General features: G+C 42.8%; 1 protein-coding gene across 7 annotated transcripts in view; it reads right to left on the bottom strand.

Moving 5' to 3' along the window:
- Positions 1 to 1,581: 1,581 nt before the first annotated feature.
- The window catches only part of TAB3 (TGF-beta activated kinase 1 (MAP3K7) binding protein 3), an 88,770-nt gene continuing 74,145 nt past the window's right edge, over positions 1,582 to 16,206 (bottom strand). For 6 of the 7 annotated variants that reach the window (XM_047843509.1, XM_047843503.1, XM_047843507.1 and 3 more), the window contains 2 exons: positions 10,457 to 10,558; positions 1,582 to 5,780 (listed from right to left, as the gene is read on the bottom strand). In XM_047843509.1, the coding sequence (XP_047699465.1) occupies positions 5,632 to 5,780; positions 10,457 to 10,558 (251 nt within the window). In that variant the 3' untranslated portion in view covers positions 1,582 to 5,631. The remainder of the gene's footprint in view (positions 5,781 to 10,456; positions 10,559 to 16,206) is intronic. The other variant, XM_047843508.1, reaches the window with a different exon arrangement.

The following is a 16,206-nucleotide window of genomic DNA, read 5'->3' on the forward strand; positions in this document are numbered from 1 at the left end:
AAACCTCGAGATCATGACCTGAGCCGAAATCGGACACGTAACTGAGCCACCTAGGCACCCCACTAAATCCATTATTTAAAAGGGACAACCTGTGCTGTGGGAAATCATGAGAAAGGGGGATAAAAAAATAGTTTATATGCTGCTTTTAAAGTTAACTTTGTTGTTCTTTCTATGCATTACTGTACTGGAAGATGTGGTGGGAAGGTAACTATATAGTTGAGAGAAAGTTTCCTTGCGATTTCAGATACCCAGACAAAACACGTATGCAGACTCAAGATGTAAAAGACAATTTCAAGTATTCTACACAAGCCCTAATTTAAATATGCTTTTTGAAAAAACCATTGTGAGGCTCCTTGGAAAACTTAACACTGGATATTTGATAATATTTTGTCAGACATGATAGGAGTATATGGTGCTTCTGTTAAAAAAAAAAAAAGTTGATTTACAGGGGTGCCTGGGTGGCTAAGTCGATTAAGCATCCGACTCCTGGCATTCTGCTCGGGTTATGATCTCGGAGTTGGTGGGATCGAGCCCTGGGTCAGGCTCCTCGCTGACGGCGTGCAGCCTGCTTGGGATTTTCTCTGTTCCTTGCTCTCTGACCCGCCCCCAATGTCTTTCTCAAAATCAATAAACTTAAAAAAAATAATGTGTATTTACAGACAAATTGCTACGATGCCTGGGACATGATTCAAAATAATCTGGGGTTAGAGGGATAAGAATACAGATGAAATAAAATTGTTTTTTATAGGGATAATTTTGGAAGCTGGGTAATGAGCAAAATGAAGGCTGATTCTACAGTTCTTCTGTATTTGGGTAGGTTTACACATTTTCATATATTGAAAGAACGTAGTAGAAACTTTTTCAGATATGCTTACTGAAAAGATTAGAATTGATCCGTGATTTCTGTGTAGACGTTGGAAGGTTGACTACAGACTCTAGCACGAGGACGGTCACGTCCTCTGTGACTGCTGACCTCTGAAAAGCTATCGCTGACCGTTGCACAACATGGGGGCATGGATGCCCTGCACGGTTGTAAATCTTGTGGGTAACTTTGGAGGCTCCCGAAACTTAAACTAATAGTGGATTGTTGACTGGAAACCTTACAGATGGTAAGTCATTTACTGCATCTTTTGCATATATATTATATACTATATTGTTAAAGTAAGCTAGACTAAAGGAAAAAACAGGAAAATCATAAGGAAGACAAAACACATGGGCAGTACTATGCTGGACGTAGGACACAAACCCACATGTAAGAGGACCTGTGCAGATCAAACCCCTAACGTTCAAGGGTCCACTGTAGCTATGGAATGATAAGTAAGTTTGTTTAATCTGGATCTTGCAAGTAATATATTGAAGTAGAATGCAAAATGTAAGTTCCTAACATATTCCACTTTATTAAAATAAAGTTGGTTTTTATAGACTTCTACCCAATTTCTAAAATTAACGAAATCTAACATTACTACAGGTATTAACGGAGGAATCGGAAGAGGCGGTTTTGCAACAGCCTATTTCAGTCGAGTGTGATACTGTATACTGTAAATCATTTCTAACTACACAGAAAAGAAGCAGAACGTAGTGTTGGCTTTTAGTTTATTAATTTATTTTGCAGGAATCTTTGACTTTCCGAATATGTACTGTTTGGAAGTACGATGCATGCATAGCCTTTTAAAATGCCTTTGTACAATTTCACCTCAAAATAATGATTCACAGCATACACGGAAACCTAAAAGAAACATGGTATTTACAAGATTTCATAGGTTCTTGCTGTTTCAATGAAGAAACTGATCAATTCTTTTACAGTAGGGAACCATGGACATTGGGTCTCATTATAAATAAGAATTCAGAATTGTTCAGTCTCAAAGCAACTTTTCATGGCTTTAGAAACTAAAATCGAGTCATCATCTTATTAATCTCTGAATGCCCAAGCCATGCAAAATTCTACTTGTATTAAATATTTGGGGATGCAAATAATAAAGAAAAAAAAGGCAGGTCTAGTGAATGTGAAAACATCATCAGAATTAACTTTCACACTAAGAAAATTCTGTCAATTCTTTCAAAAAGATACAGTAGTGGTGCAACAGACAGTGCCCAATTTATTTTTTTTTTTTTATAGTAACATTTCAGTGGTCATGGTTCTTGCTCGACTGATATACCAATATACCCTTGAACTACGAAGGGACATCTTCACATTCCAGGATACATGACTGATGTTTTCCAAGGACAATTTTTTTATGCCTTATATTCTTGCTTTTTTGTTTATACTGTCAAAGACATTACAGTTACCTTTTAAAATACTATAGAAAACTGAGTTGCCACAGAAAGTTGGATATGAACCCTAGATCATCGGGACAAGACGATGACAAAATTGAAGGAAACGATATTTTTTTAATAATTAAAAAGTACTAAAACTGAGACCAGCTCCTTAAAAATTAAACTGCCTATCACACTTCCCACTTCATTCAGGGAAATAAACAAATGAGCAACACTTTGCCCCCCTCCTTTTCCTCGTCTAAAACTACCTTTCCTACGACGCAGTTCTTCTGTTTAAAACCCCCTGCCTCTTTGCTCTCCCATACGAGGTCATTATCAATGCAAACATTTTACAATGCTTAGGAAGTTTCTGGCTCCTCTATTACCACTTTAAACTCTTAAGACCTACTCCACACGTTAAGGGACAATGTACTTGGAACAAAACAGCACGTGTGCTTTCTAAAAACCCAGTTTACAAAACCATGAAATAGTGTAAAACGTATAGTCAGGTCTATGTGTTACCAGATACATCAAACTAGACACGTTTTAAGAACAAAGACGTTTCGCTAGCAACCAGCCGCGCCCCGGCCTACGCGAAGAGCGGTGGGCCGAGGCGGGCAGGTGCGGCCCGGCGTCCGCCGTCCTGCCGCCCTCCTGCCGCCGGCCGACTGGGCACGCGCTTCAGTCTGACCGGGACGGCCTTTCCAAAAGGCACCTTGAAGTTGACTGAGTCCTCCTTCAAAGTGGTCAGAGGCAAGAAGTCTAGAGAGCGGACACAGTTAAAGAGCTCAAACGTGTCCGTGGAAAACAATTTTGCTTCCTTTAAAAACTGAATGCAGCCTAACTTGGCCTACGAAACTCGGGCCCAACCAGAAATGAACACATACGGAACCTCTTGAAAAGCCATCTCTGATGCCTCCTACCCCACCGTCTACACCTATCCCAGAGACTGGTTTCTTCTCCTTTTTCCTGGCAGGGGCAAACAACGATCGACTAGATAGATCACCAAAGGACTGGAACCATGCATCTACCGTATGACGACAGCTTATTAACCCGGATGTGTGTTCATGCAATAGTTGTAAAGTCACCTACGTGGTTTTAATACGGCATCCGACTGTTTCCAGACATGCTACTTTCATTCTGAACGGACAGGCGCCCAGTTAACTGCTGCCACTTGGGCGTATCTAAGAAAAGAATACTGGTAAACCTCGAGCTAGAACACCAAGCAGGATATAGATTTTCCCCCTAAATTGTTATTTAATACCAAGCGGGGTGGATCGTCACTGAAGAGATAGGAAACCATACAAAGGCAAAGGCATTGGCATATTACACAAGAGTAGGACTGAGAGACGGCTGCTGGAGACGGACAGACACCAGTGTCACAGAAGCTTTTAAAGAAGGCGATTTTCAGGTCGACGCTTTTAAGCCCATCTGCTTTCTCTCTGTTCTTTTCACAGTCTTGCCGCAGTCGAGTGAGGGATGTCTTAGCGGCGTAATCACAGAGCCACGCGTACTTGGCGAGACGAGTGGATATTTTGGGAATTTTCCACATACGAGACGTTGGCAAAGCGGTGGGTAGAAGGTGAAACGATGATTTTGAAGGAGAATGGCGATGGGTTATGACGCCTTTGGTTTCATTGTGCATTTAGGGACAGCTGGTGTTTCCAGGTCTGCCCGACACCCCTGGTACCTTACGATACAATGATAGCTTCAAGAGTGTGGGTGTGTGTGCGCGTGCACGCGCGTGTGTACAGGGGGGCACGTGGCATGCGAGGGTGGCTACTCCTAAAATCTGAGCCTCAGGTCACATCCTTCGGGATTCAAAGCCCTACTGCTCGTATTGCCGTTTACATTCACCCAAATGATGGGAAGATTCCAAAATCCAATTCTAAGCTAGGAAGGAAATTCAATGACGGAGACCTTAAAGAAACGTCCTATGAACAGTCTTCCAGTGGTGCACCCTGGGGGGCCACATGGTTTTCTCTCTCTTCAGTTACTCATCCCCTAAAGTTTTGGCTTCACAAATAAGGAGTGCTTTAGTATCACCTGAGCTACCCGAACAAACTCATTATTACCTCTGAATACACCCTGTTAACTTTAAACAGCTCTGAGTTGTCAAGTCCTTTGCGCTCACCTCTCTCTAATCTCATTTCTTCACCAGCCTTCTCCTCCTCCCAAGTAACACAGTATGCAACTTGATGACATCGGCCAACTGTAATTTCCCTCACGCTGGTTTATTAACATGTGCAAATAAATCTGTACTGAACAGCTAATAGTGATTTTTTTTTTCAGCTAAGTTAGGATTGTGGCACAAAACACTGTGCTGTAAACATCATGAATTCATCACAAAATTGGAAGGAGGAAAAAAAAAAGGCCCTATGGACTGCACACATTTCTTACAGAACCGCAGCTGAGCTCAAGATTTCCAAATGGATTCTGGAATGGATTTACATTTGGCATACATTCACTGTGCTATTGGCAAAGCGCAGTTTTATGAGAAGGTCATTCATAAAATTGTTCTTGGTAAGGACTTGTTATTTTTAAAGCCAATGGCCTAATAAAAGCATGCAGTAACATAAAAATTGTATCTATCGTGGCATAATTAGGTCTTAGTTACCAGTGTTGATTTAGCTTGATGAATTACTGTACAAGCAACAGGGATCTTCTCACCTCTGATTGTACTCTGGAACAAAGGGCATGATGTGCCTCATTCCTGACAGTTACAAATCACATTTTGAACTATCGTTGTGTTTGAAATTACCTCTGAAAAAAGCAGCAATTAAAAATACCCTTATTGCTTCGCCCCCCCCCCCCCAAAAAAAATTGTGGGTGCTTTTTCCTGTTCTCTTTACTAGGAAACACCGGGAAGAAGCATGGGGAACCTGGGTTTTCCAGAGAGCTGTGACCAGGTGAGTCCGCTCTGGGAATTCACAGTTTGTCTGATAAACTGTAACAGGTCACACCATGCCTCAAAGTTCTAGTTCATAAAGTAAGGGCTACTCAGCAGTAACTTTAACAATTGGGATTCCACAGAAGAGCGCTTGCCCTCTCTGTGTACATTCTTTCAGGAGTGAATCCTTTCCCGGTTTCAAGTATCCCTTTCTCTCTCACTCTGCAATGAGTTAAGAAAGGAAAAAAAAAAAAAAAAGAAAAAAAAAAGAAAAAAAAAAAGGAAAAAAAACCCCACCAAAAAAAACCCCACCAAAGAGAACTCCCCATTGTTCCTTTAGTGAGCACAACCAGCTCCAGGGTCCTTCCTCCTCCCCCCGTGGAATCTGCCATGGAAAGGCTGGGCAGATGAACAGCTTCCCGAGGTTTTCTTTTCTTCGAGTGGGAGCTCCAAGTTTCACTCTCAAACTGACGCGGACCCATCGGAGTTCAAGTGTACCGCGGCATCTCGCACTGCTCGCAGCGGTTGAGGGCGGGGTGGTTCAGGAAGGTGCAGCTGTCACAATTCCACGGAGCCCCTTCGTAGTCCTCGTCTCGGGGCTGTGTCCGAGGACTCTGCTTGGAGCCGGATGGATGCTCTGAGGGAAGTCAGGATGAAGAGAGAAAACAGACTGAACATTGCCAGGTATAATCCAAGCTGAAACACTACGAGAAAACAAGGGGGGCGGGGCGCAGTTTGCTACTTGACCTCCTGTGAAAGCCAGCTGGTATACGCAGCAACTAGACACAGGCAGCTCAACGGGTTTATGAGACAAATTCTACTTTGTTCAACATAACTGACTTTTTTGCTTTCAGAAGAAGATAAACAGAAGCCCAGTACATATGACCTTCCTCATTCATGATCCTAACAGCAGTTACGCTACGTGGCAGCCAAATGAACCAAACGAGAAATCTCACAGAACATGGGAGATTCTTACCATTTCCTTCGGTTTGCCCTGACGTCCCCCAGTACTAGCCAAACTGTCATCAACCTCTGCTAGGCTGGCCTCCTCCCATGAGACCTTCAGCCTCACAGTATGCATGCAGAGTTTTAATCAGCATGGTAAAAAGAGAGACTCCACAGGTTTTCATAAAAGCTAAACTCATTCAAAATAAGATTTTTGATCCTTAGCTTCTTTCCTACCTCTTTGGTATTATAATTTCCTTCAGATATAGTTTTTCAAAATGGACATATCTGAGGGTGCCTGGGTGACTCGCTCAGTTAAGCGTGAGACTCTTATTTCGGCTCAGGTCATGAGCTCACGATTCTTGAGTTCAAGCGCCACCGCCCCCCCCCCCCCCCCCCCCCCACTGGGCTCTGTGCTGACAGTGTAGAGCCTGCTTGGGATTCTCTCTCTCTCTCCCCGCCCCCCCCTTTCTCTCTGCCCCTCTCCCACTGGTGCGAGTGCTTGCTTTCTCAAAAAAAAAAGGGGGGGCAGCAGTCTATCTGGCCATATAAAATGCTGGCAACCCTTGGTTGGTCCTCAGGATTTTCTTTATAAACACTTGAAAGTTAGATTCCTCTTAGGGCCTCACTCCCTCTGGCCTTGTGTTCAAAACGGCTTTTGTCTTCTACAGTTACTCTGGAAATTCTGCTTTTTGAGGAACAGCCCTACTGAACGTGGTATCTGGGAGCAGGAGGCTAGAGACCTCTAGACGGAACTGACCCTGGAATCCGGAGCAACTCAGGAGGCTGGGAAAAATCTACCTGTAAAACAGTCCAAATCCTCACTGTGAACTGGAAAGGAGGTGAAGATCTAAAGTCAGCAGCCTTCCTAAGCAGGTAACAAACTAAGATGAAAGGCTTTAATCAGCCACCATTTGGGGTTAAGTGTATATTCTTTTGGAAATTAATGACCTGACTTGGTGGTAGCAATGTGCCTTTCCTGACAAATGGCTGCAGTGAACATTCATTCCCCAACAGGTAGAGAGGACTGAGTTTCAGACCCGAACCTTCCAATGGTCATAGTAGGGCTGAGGTTCACCCAAGAAGGAGCTGTTAGCTTGACAAGAGAACAGAAAACCACTGGGTTCGTCAACCTACTTGGGGCTTCTCTTGTTGAATGCTATAGGAAAAGAAAAAATAACTTTCCCTTAATCTTTCTGAGTTCTTGACGGAGACCCCTCCACCCCAGGGAAAAAAAGACAAGCGAAAAAACAAAGTTCATCAACGTGTGTACCTCACATACCAGGGCAGAGACCTAGGAAAACTAACTCCCCAAAGGGGGCCAAGCGGCCGCTTAAATATCATCTTCAGCTGAAGACCAAGCAAAATGGTAGAGGGAGGGCAGGGGAAGCCTGTTAGAGGAGGTTATCTGACAAGCACGGGAAATAGGGGTCTACTCCCTAGGCCTAAGTCCCGTCCTTTCTCCACTAATAACCATTCTTTTGATTCAGTCATAAGGCTCTCTCTGGTACAGACAAGGAGACTCCTCTAAGTGGAGACTGCCTTTATAAAGGTCACCCTCACGCATGTGTGGAATTTGAGAAAAAACAGACGAACAAAGGGGAAGGAAAAGAAAAATAAGATAAAAACAGAGAGGAGGCCAATGGTTAAGAGACTCTTAAATACAGAGAACAAGCTGAGGGTTGCGGGGGGGGGGGGGGGGGGGGGTGTAAATGGGGGGAGGGCACTCTTCGAGACGAGCAGTGGGTGTTGTATGTAAGAGATGAAACACTAGGCTCTACCAAAGCCAAAACTAACTTGAGAATGAATCAATGAATGGAATGAATGAACGAACGAGTGAGGGGGAGTGGTAAGTGTACACGGAACTGTTCCTGACAAAAGGGTAACTTCTATTCTGTCGTCAGAGTTTCTCCTGCCTTTGCAGTTTCTTACAATAAATCTTGACGCCAAAAATGGCCTATTTTATGGTGCCATAGTCTCCCCTTCAGGACCACCATGACTGAATTTGGAATAAATCCCTCTCAACTGACTTACCAAAATAGTTAAAAGGCACCTAATTTAGAATTACTATTGGTAAGACACTGTGCATTTCATCCCGAGGAAGTACTGCTGAAATAGAAGCATCTAAAACCCAAAAGACATTTTAGATGTCTGTTTTCATTTGATTTACAGTTGTGAAATCGTTTCTTTCTATGGCCTGTGTAAGAAGCAAAATCTTTCAAGCCTCCTAGAAAATAAAAACTTAAAAAGAAAACTGAAGTAAATAGGCTTTTCCTTTAAGACTAATTATTTTTAGGGGTGTCTGGCTGGCTCTGTCAGAAGAGCATGTGACTCTTGATCTCGGGGTCCTGAGTTCAAGCCCCACATTGCACGTAGAGATTAACCCATTTAGAAATAAGCAGGGTTTTTTTTCAACGTTTATTTTTGGGACAGAGAGAGACAGAGCATGAACGGGGGAGGGGCAGAGAGAGAGGGAGACACAGAATCGGAAACAGGCTCCAGGCTCTGAGCCATCAGCCCAGAAGGTTTTTTTTTAAAGTTTAATTTGAAGAGGCCAAACTTCCATACAAATAACCATCTTCACAAATCACACAAATCAAATCAATAATGTTTATAATATACTCATTAGAATATAGAAAACAAATTGCCTAAAAGGATGCTAGTAAAAACTTCAAAATTGGTAAATTACTTCTACCCAAAGAGAAAAACTCATTTTTCCCTAATGGGAAATAAGCCAATGGTAAAAGAGGATTTTTTTTTTTTTTTTAACTAAAATAAAGTACAAGGTAGTTTCATGTTTGGTTGGTTCTTAGGCTGGGATTTTTCCCCTACTTCTGTAATAGTCAAGTAAAATACTTGCATAAACTCATATATATACAATACTATTAGAACCCTTATTTCAACGGAATCCCAAGGTAAAATTCAAGAAGCAGGAGAAAACTGCAGTGAGGGGTTATAAAAAGTAATTAAAAAAAGCTTTTTTAAATATTTATGAGATGGGGCGCCTGGGTGGCGCAGTCGGTTAAGCGTCCGACTTCAGCCAGGTCAAGATCTCGCAGTCCGTGAGTTCGAGCCCCGCGTCGGGCTCTGGGCTGATGGCTCAGAGCCTGGAGCCTGTTTCTGATTCTGTGTCTCCCTCTCTCTCTGCCCCTCCCCCGTTCATGCTCTGTCTCTCTCTGTCCCAAAAATAAATAAACGTTGAAAAAAAAAATATTTATGAGAGAGCGAGAGCACATGCATGTGAGCAACTGGGGGAGGGGCAGAGGATCCAAAGCAAGCTCCACACTGACAGCAGAAAGCCCCATAAGGGGCTCTAACTCCAAAACTGTGACGACATGACCTGAGACAAAGTCAGACACGTAACCGACAGAGCCACTCAGCGGCCCTCAAAAAGTTATTTTTAAAAAAATCTTTTTAACCTTTATTTTTGAGAGAGAGACAGAATGAGAGGTGGGAAGGGGCCGAGACAGAGAGGGAGACACGGAATCCGAAGCAGGCTCCCGGCTCCGAGCTGTCAGCACAGAGCCCGACGTGGGGCTCGAACTCACGAACGGTGAGACCATGACCCGAGTAGAAGTCAGATGCTTAGCCAACTGTGAGTCACCCAGCAGCCCCAAGAAGTCATTTTTTAAATTAATTACTTGGCCTTGCTTTGTAGATGCTATTCAAGCAATCCATCCAATGTGGTGGACTACTAGCCACTTAAAAAGCGGCCACTTCGATGTGCTCTTACTGCCAAACGTACACCAGACGGCAGCACCTGGGTGGCTCAGTCGGTTAAGCATCCGACTCTGGATTTTGGCTCAGGTCACGAAGTCACAGTTGGTCAGTTCAAGCCCCGTGACGGGCTCAGGCTCCAAGCTCCGCAATGACGGTGTGGAGACCTGCTTGGGATCCTCTCTCTCTGCCCCTCCCCCACTCGTGCACGGTCTCAAAATCAATAAAAAAACAAACAAACCCCCCAGATTACAAAGACTGTTTGAAATAACATGAAATATTTCATAATTTATGTGGACTTGATACTGAAATATTATGTTGTACATACTAAATAATCTAATTTCACTTTTTAACGTAGGAAATTTAATATATCTAGCTTGTGTTGTATTTTTATTGGGCAGCGCAGCCTTAGAAACTCAGCAGAGAAGATGAGTTTTAATTTTTTTATTAAGAATCTCTACATGCAATGTGGGGGTCACGCTGCCAACCCTGAGGTCAAGAGTCACATGCTCCATGGCCTGAGCCAGCCAGGCACTCGGAGAGAATAATTTTCTAAAAGGAAAAAAAAAGGCCTTTCCTTGTGGTAACTCTACGTGGGTGAACACGTGTGTTTGGACGTTGTGCACAAACTCTGGACACACAGGTACAAACCATCTGCAGCTGCTGCCTGGGTGTCATGGACGTCTGCCTGTACTTTGGAGGTCACGCTAATTCTCCGGGCTTTCCTCTCAATTGTGCAAGGGTCTGATGAGTCTGCATGAAAAGAAGCAAAGCCAGTAGGAAAGGGATTAAAGCCGTTCATGAGAAGAGTGGACAGGCTCCCAAGGATCTGTCATGGGACACGCACACTTGAATAGTTACCCTATGACTTCATGTCAGCGTCCGCGCTCAGGTCAGGGTGCGTGCCCGGTTTCATACTGCTTCGACAACCTATGTAGAACCGTGGCTCTTTCGAGCTTTTCCAGCCTCTACAATTACTTGGAGTAAATGTCTCATTTCACCACTTTGCCACTTTCCTGGTGTAGACTCGGTGAGAGTAATTAAAGGTCAACGTGAAGGCAAAATTTGGGAGGTGATACTTGAGCTAACAGCCTGATTAAGCAACAGTTCTTAGAAAATCATGGGTTGAAAGCACATGATCTGTAAGGCTAGCCGAAGAATCCATTACAGTAATAACAGTAAGCTACAGTACTTCATAATTAAGAAGAGCAGTGATTGAAAAATCAGCACCAACTGAGAGCAGTACGGACTGCAGGCATCCCTTGCTAGAACACTGTTTCTGTGAATGCACACCTTATTCGGAAGCAGTCCTTTGTGTTATCTGCCCTTAGAAACCAAAGAAGGATCTTGGCATTTTCTGATTAGTTCTGAGCCCACAGGCAATCCCCTAGTATGATCCACCTTTGGAAATTACTGCCCCTGAATCCTAAGCCTGGTGCCTAGGTATTTACTCCACTATCAGCGTAAACAAAAGCAGACTAAATGGTCTCCTTAGGCTCCAAAGAATACTATAAACTTCTATTTCTTAAGCTTCTAAAGCACTTTTATAGTGTCATATGCTTACTACTCTCATAGACTCTTAGGACAGCCATGTAAAATACATAAACTAATGAGGATTTGGACTGATCGCCTCTCCGGTGCACAGACTAGACCTGAACAAGGTCAGGTGGCCGCAATAAGCAGGACCAGGGCTCAAATCATGGGATGACAAGGTCAGTGCTCTGACCGCTGTGTTACCAATGAAAGGTTGGGGAGGACTTTCTAAGGCAGCTGAGAAGCTTACATGTGCATGGAATTGCTTCACTACAAAGTTCAGTCCAAAAAGGGTTCTTGGTCTCCTTCTTTTTCCTTAAGTTTCTTTTTCTTCCTTCCCTTCCCGCCCACCCCCCCCCCTGGCCCCCCGAGAGAGACAGACTGTGACCAGGGCAGGGGCAGAGAGAGGGAGACACAGAATCCAAAGGCAGGCTCCAGGCCCCGAGCTGTCAGCACAGAGCCCGATGCTGGGCTCGAAGCCACGAACCGCAAACTCATGACCTGAGCAGAAGTCGGACGCTTAACAGACTGAGACACCCAGGCGCCCCTCATTCTCTTTTTATTATCATACTTACTATTCAGATAAACATCCATATTCCACTTGATTTATACGTGTAAGAATGCCAAGACATTTATTTTAGCCAATAAACCAATTCTGTCAGTTATTTATAGTTTATCTTAACTGGCACTGCAAGAAAATCTACCTTCAAGTACATAAATGTTTTTGAGAAGAGGCCGTTTTTGAAATGTGAACGCTTAGAAGACAACACACCTGACTTCATAGAGAAAACCAAACAGCTTTTGATTTCAGCTTAGGTCATGATCTCATGGTTCCTGAGATGGAGCCCTGAGTCAGGCTCCGTGCTATCCATCACATTTCATTACAACTGTCTCCTCTCTCTGCCTCTCCCCCAGGTGTGCGTGTGTGTGCTCTCTCTCTCTCAAAATAAACACACGGTTCACCTTTTGTTTTTTTTTAGTAAGTTTAAAAACTACAAGGTAGGGTACATAACAGGACACTATTATACTAGTGCCATTGTATGTTCTCACCAACAGTATATCTAATGAAAGCTCAATCGGATTTCTCAAGTAGAAATTCATTTCTAGTGAGGATGTTAGTTTTCTAGTCTACTTTGTATTAAAACTGTATGTACGGGCGCCTGGATTTAAGCGTCCGACTTCGGCTCGGGTCATGATCTCGCGGTCCGTGAGTTCGAGCCCCGTGTCGGGCTCTGCTGACAGCTCAGAGTCTGGAACCTGTTTTGGATTCTGTGTCTCCCTCTCTCTCTGCCCCTCCCCTATTCGCACTCTGTCCCTCTCTGTCTCAAAAATAAATAAACGTTAACAGAAAAAACAAACGTATGTAGACTAGGATAAGCCACTTGGGGTAAGCGTCAGGGAGCATCAAGCATCTATCTAAATGATATATACCATATACCTACTGACTATTGGATACATACTTTAGAAGTTGACTGCAGTTGGAATTTAATTAGAGCTCACTGTGAGGACTACTCAAAGCTGCAAGGAATACAGCCGCCTTAGTAAAGGTACTTAGAGTCACATGAAGCTGGATATTACGGCATCCTAACGATATTCCTAGCTGAGTAGTCCAGCAAAACAGGAGCTTCCCACCTCAAGTATATGCTGTTGGTCTCCAAGGCAGAGGCACAATGACCTGTCTGCAACACCGATACGCCCACTGCTAGAACACTCTTCGGGCTCCTGGCAGCTGACCTACCACGTGACGTCAAGACATTTTCCTCATTTGTGAGTGTTTAAGGTAAAACTTGGTGCAATACACATACCGTAAGCGTGCCATCTGAGTACTTTTGAAAATTGCATATACACCTCAATAATCCGAATCCCTATCAAGACATTACCATTAGCCCATAAAATCCTCCCGTGCCTTTTCCCAGGTAATCCCCAACCTCCACTCCCAGAGACCAAAGCTGTTCTGTTTTTTAATATAAACGAATTTAGTGTATGAATTGCAGCATGTAAACAGAATCATACAGTATGTATTCTTTTGGATTTGCTTTATTTCTTTCAGCATTATGTTGCTTAGGTTCCTGCACGTCGTGTGTGAAAAGAGTTGATTTGTGTTGCTGACTAGTATTCCCTCATGTGAATACAGCACAGTCGGTTTATCCACTCACCTGCTGAGGGCCACTTGGGCTGTTCCCAGTGTTTGCTCAATTTGAACACATTCGCTATGAATCTTCTACTACAAGCCACTTTGTGGACATGGTTTTAAATTCCGTTGGATGAATTTTTAGAAGTAGAGTTGATGGGCTACAGGGCAGGTGAATCAAGGTGTGCTTTTACAAGAAATGGTCACCCCATCTTTAACTTTTACCAGAAATGTCAGAATTCTGATCGCTCTACATTCTCATTAATGTTTTAGACCTGGTTCTTTAGGAATCTAAGGATTTGAATTTGCATTTTCTTAATGTCTATTCAAGTTGAGCGTTTTCATGTGTTTACGAGGCCATTTATATATGTTTGTGAAGTGTTGACTCAAATGTTTTGATCTTCATAAAACTGGATTGCCTTTGAAGTTTTTTTTCCCAACGTTTATTTTTGAGAGAGAGTATGTGCGCATGTGCCTGAGCACGTGGGGGAGGAGGAGAGAGACAGAGGATCCCCAGCAGGCTCTATGCTGACAGCAGAGAGCCGGATGCAGGGCTTGAACTCACAAACTGTGAGATCATGACCTGAGCCAAAATCAGACGCTTAAGCAACTGAGCCACCCAGATAGATGCCCATGGCTTGTCTTGTTATTACTGTGCTATAGAGGTTCTCGATACATTCTAGATACCAGTTTTTTTTTTTAACCAGGTATGTTTTCAATATTTCCTCCCAGTCCATGGCTTGCCTTTTCACTTTCTTCACAGTGCGTCTTGACAAGCAGAAATGTTCAACTTGAACGAAGGCCAGTGTACCAACTATTCTTGCTGTGTTGCTCAAAATTCTTAGCTAAACCCAAGTTGCAAGTATATGTTAGGTTTTGTTCTGGAATCTCTGTAATTTAGCACTGACACTTACATTATGTATGACCCATTGTAGATTTCTGTGTATAGTAAGAGGTAAGGATCAAAACTGGGTTATTTTTCCATATGGTTAACCAGGTTCTTGAATTAGTTGCTGGAAAGACTTCCCTTTCTCCCTTCACTGCTTTGGTGCTTTTGTCAAAATCTGGCAGTGTAAGTGAGGGTCTCTATCTGGGCTCTCCATTATTCTCTATCTACTTTTTATCCCTATGCCATTAACATACTACGATGACTGTAGCTTTATATTAAGTCCTGAAATTAGTTAGGGCTAAGACTTCCAATTACATTCTTTTTAGAGATTGTTTTGAGTATTCTATGTCTTAGGCAATAAGGTATGAATTTCAGAATCAGTTTGTTACTTTTGCCCAGTACAGTTAAAATGGGTATAAGTACAAATGACTAGGGGAAGAGTAAGTTTCCCACTTGTGATTTAACTGCAGCCATGGTGTTATTACCCTAATTTCTTCTGGCAATGTTTTGTAGTTTTCAACATCTATCACTGGTGTTGAATTTATTTCTCAGTTTTGACTTGTTTGCTGGTACATAAAAATAGGGTTCTTGTAGATTCACCTTCCATCCCAAGACCTTGTTAAAGGCACTTATTAGTTCTAATAGTTGTGTTTTAGTCTCCTTATAGCTGGAATAGGGGCTGACTTTTGTCAGATGCTTTTCCTATATCTAGTAAAAAGGAGCATGAACTTTTTCTCCTTTACTGATAGCACATTCCTGAGCTAAAAGAAACTTGGTCATGATCCATTATCCTTTCTACATATTGTGAAAATTACGATTTTTTTTTTTTTTTTTTTGCTTTAAATTCTGGAGGGGGTATTGATGTGTAATTCTGGTTTTTTTCTAGGGGTGTGGGGGGTGGTGAGTAGATAATACCTTTATCAGGTTTTGGAATCAAGGCTCTGCTGATGACACCCAAAACAAAAAACTGAGAAGCTATCTTTCCTCATCTAATTTCTCAAAAAATTTGCATAAGGTTGGTAGTATCTTTTCCTTAAATGTTTGACAGAATTCAAGTACCAATGAAACCATCTGGGTATAGAGTTAATGGATTCAAATTCTATAATAGACAGCTATTAATATATCCTGTATCATCTTGTTGTCAGTTTTGGTAGATGTGTCCATTTCATATCAAGTTCTGAGTTTACTGGCATAAAGATGTTGATCACATTCCCTTATTATGTTAATGGATAACCATTATTTCTCTTACTATTTGGATAATTTGTGTTCTTTCTATATTTACCTTTCAATCTCCTTGACTTTATTCTTTCCTAAAGGTGGAATTTTAGGTAACTGATCATTAATCTTCATGGCTTGAGTGTGTCTTCACAAATTTCCTTCTAAACACTGCTCAAAGAATTTGGCCTTCCCTGGCATGCATGGGTGGCTCAGTGGGTTAAGCATCCGATTTTGGCTTAGGTCATGATCTCACAGTTCGTGGTTTGAGCCCCCCATCTGGATCTGTGCTGACAGCTCAGAGCCTGCTTTGATTCTGTGTCTCCCTCTGCCCCTCGTCTGTCTCTTTCTTAAAAATAAATCCACATGAAAAAGTAAATTAAGGAAGGTAGGGGCGCCTGGGTGGCTCAGTCGGTTGAGCATCCAACTTCGGCTCCGCTCATGACATCACGGTTTATGAGTTCCAGCCGCGCGTCGGGCTCTGTGCTGACAGCTGGGAGCCTGCTCCCGATTCTGTGTCGGCCCACCCCGGCTTGTGCTCTCTCTCTTTCAAAAATGAATCAACATACATACATAATTAATTAAGGAAGGCCAACTTCTTCTTGTTTTTTTTTTAAAGAGAGGTAGAGCTTT

This window comes from Prionailurus viverrinus, chromosome X (assembly GCF_022837055.1).
Source record: "Prionailurus viverrinus isolate Anna chromosome X, UM_Priviv_1.0, whole genome shotgun sequence".
NCBI classification, from domain to species: domain Eukaryota; kingdom Metazoa; phylum Chordata; class Mammalia; order Carnivora; family Felidae; genus Prionailurus; species Prionailurus viverrinus.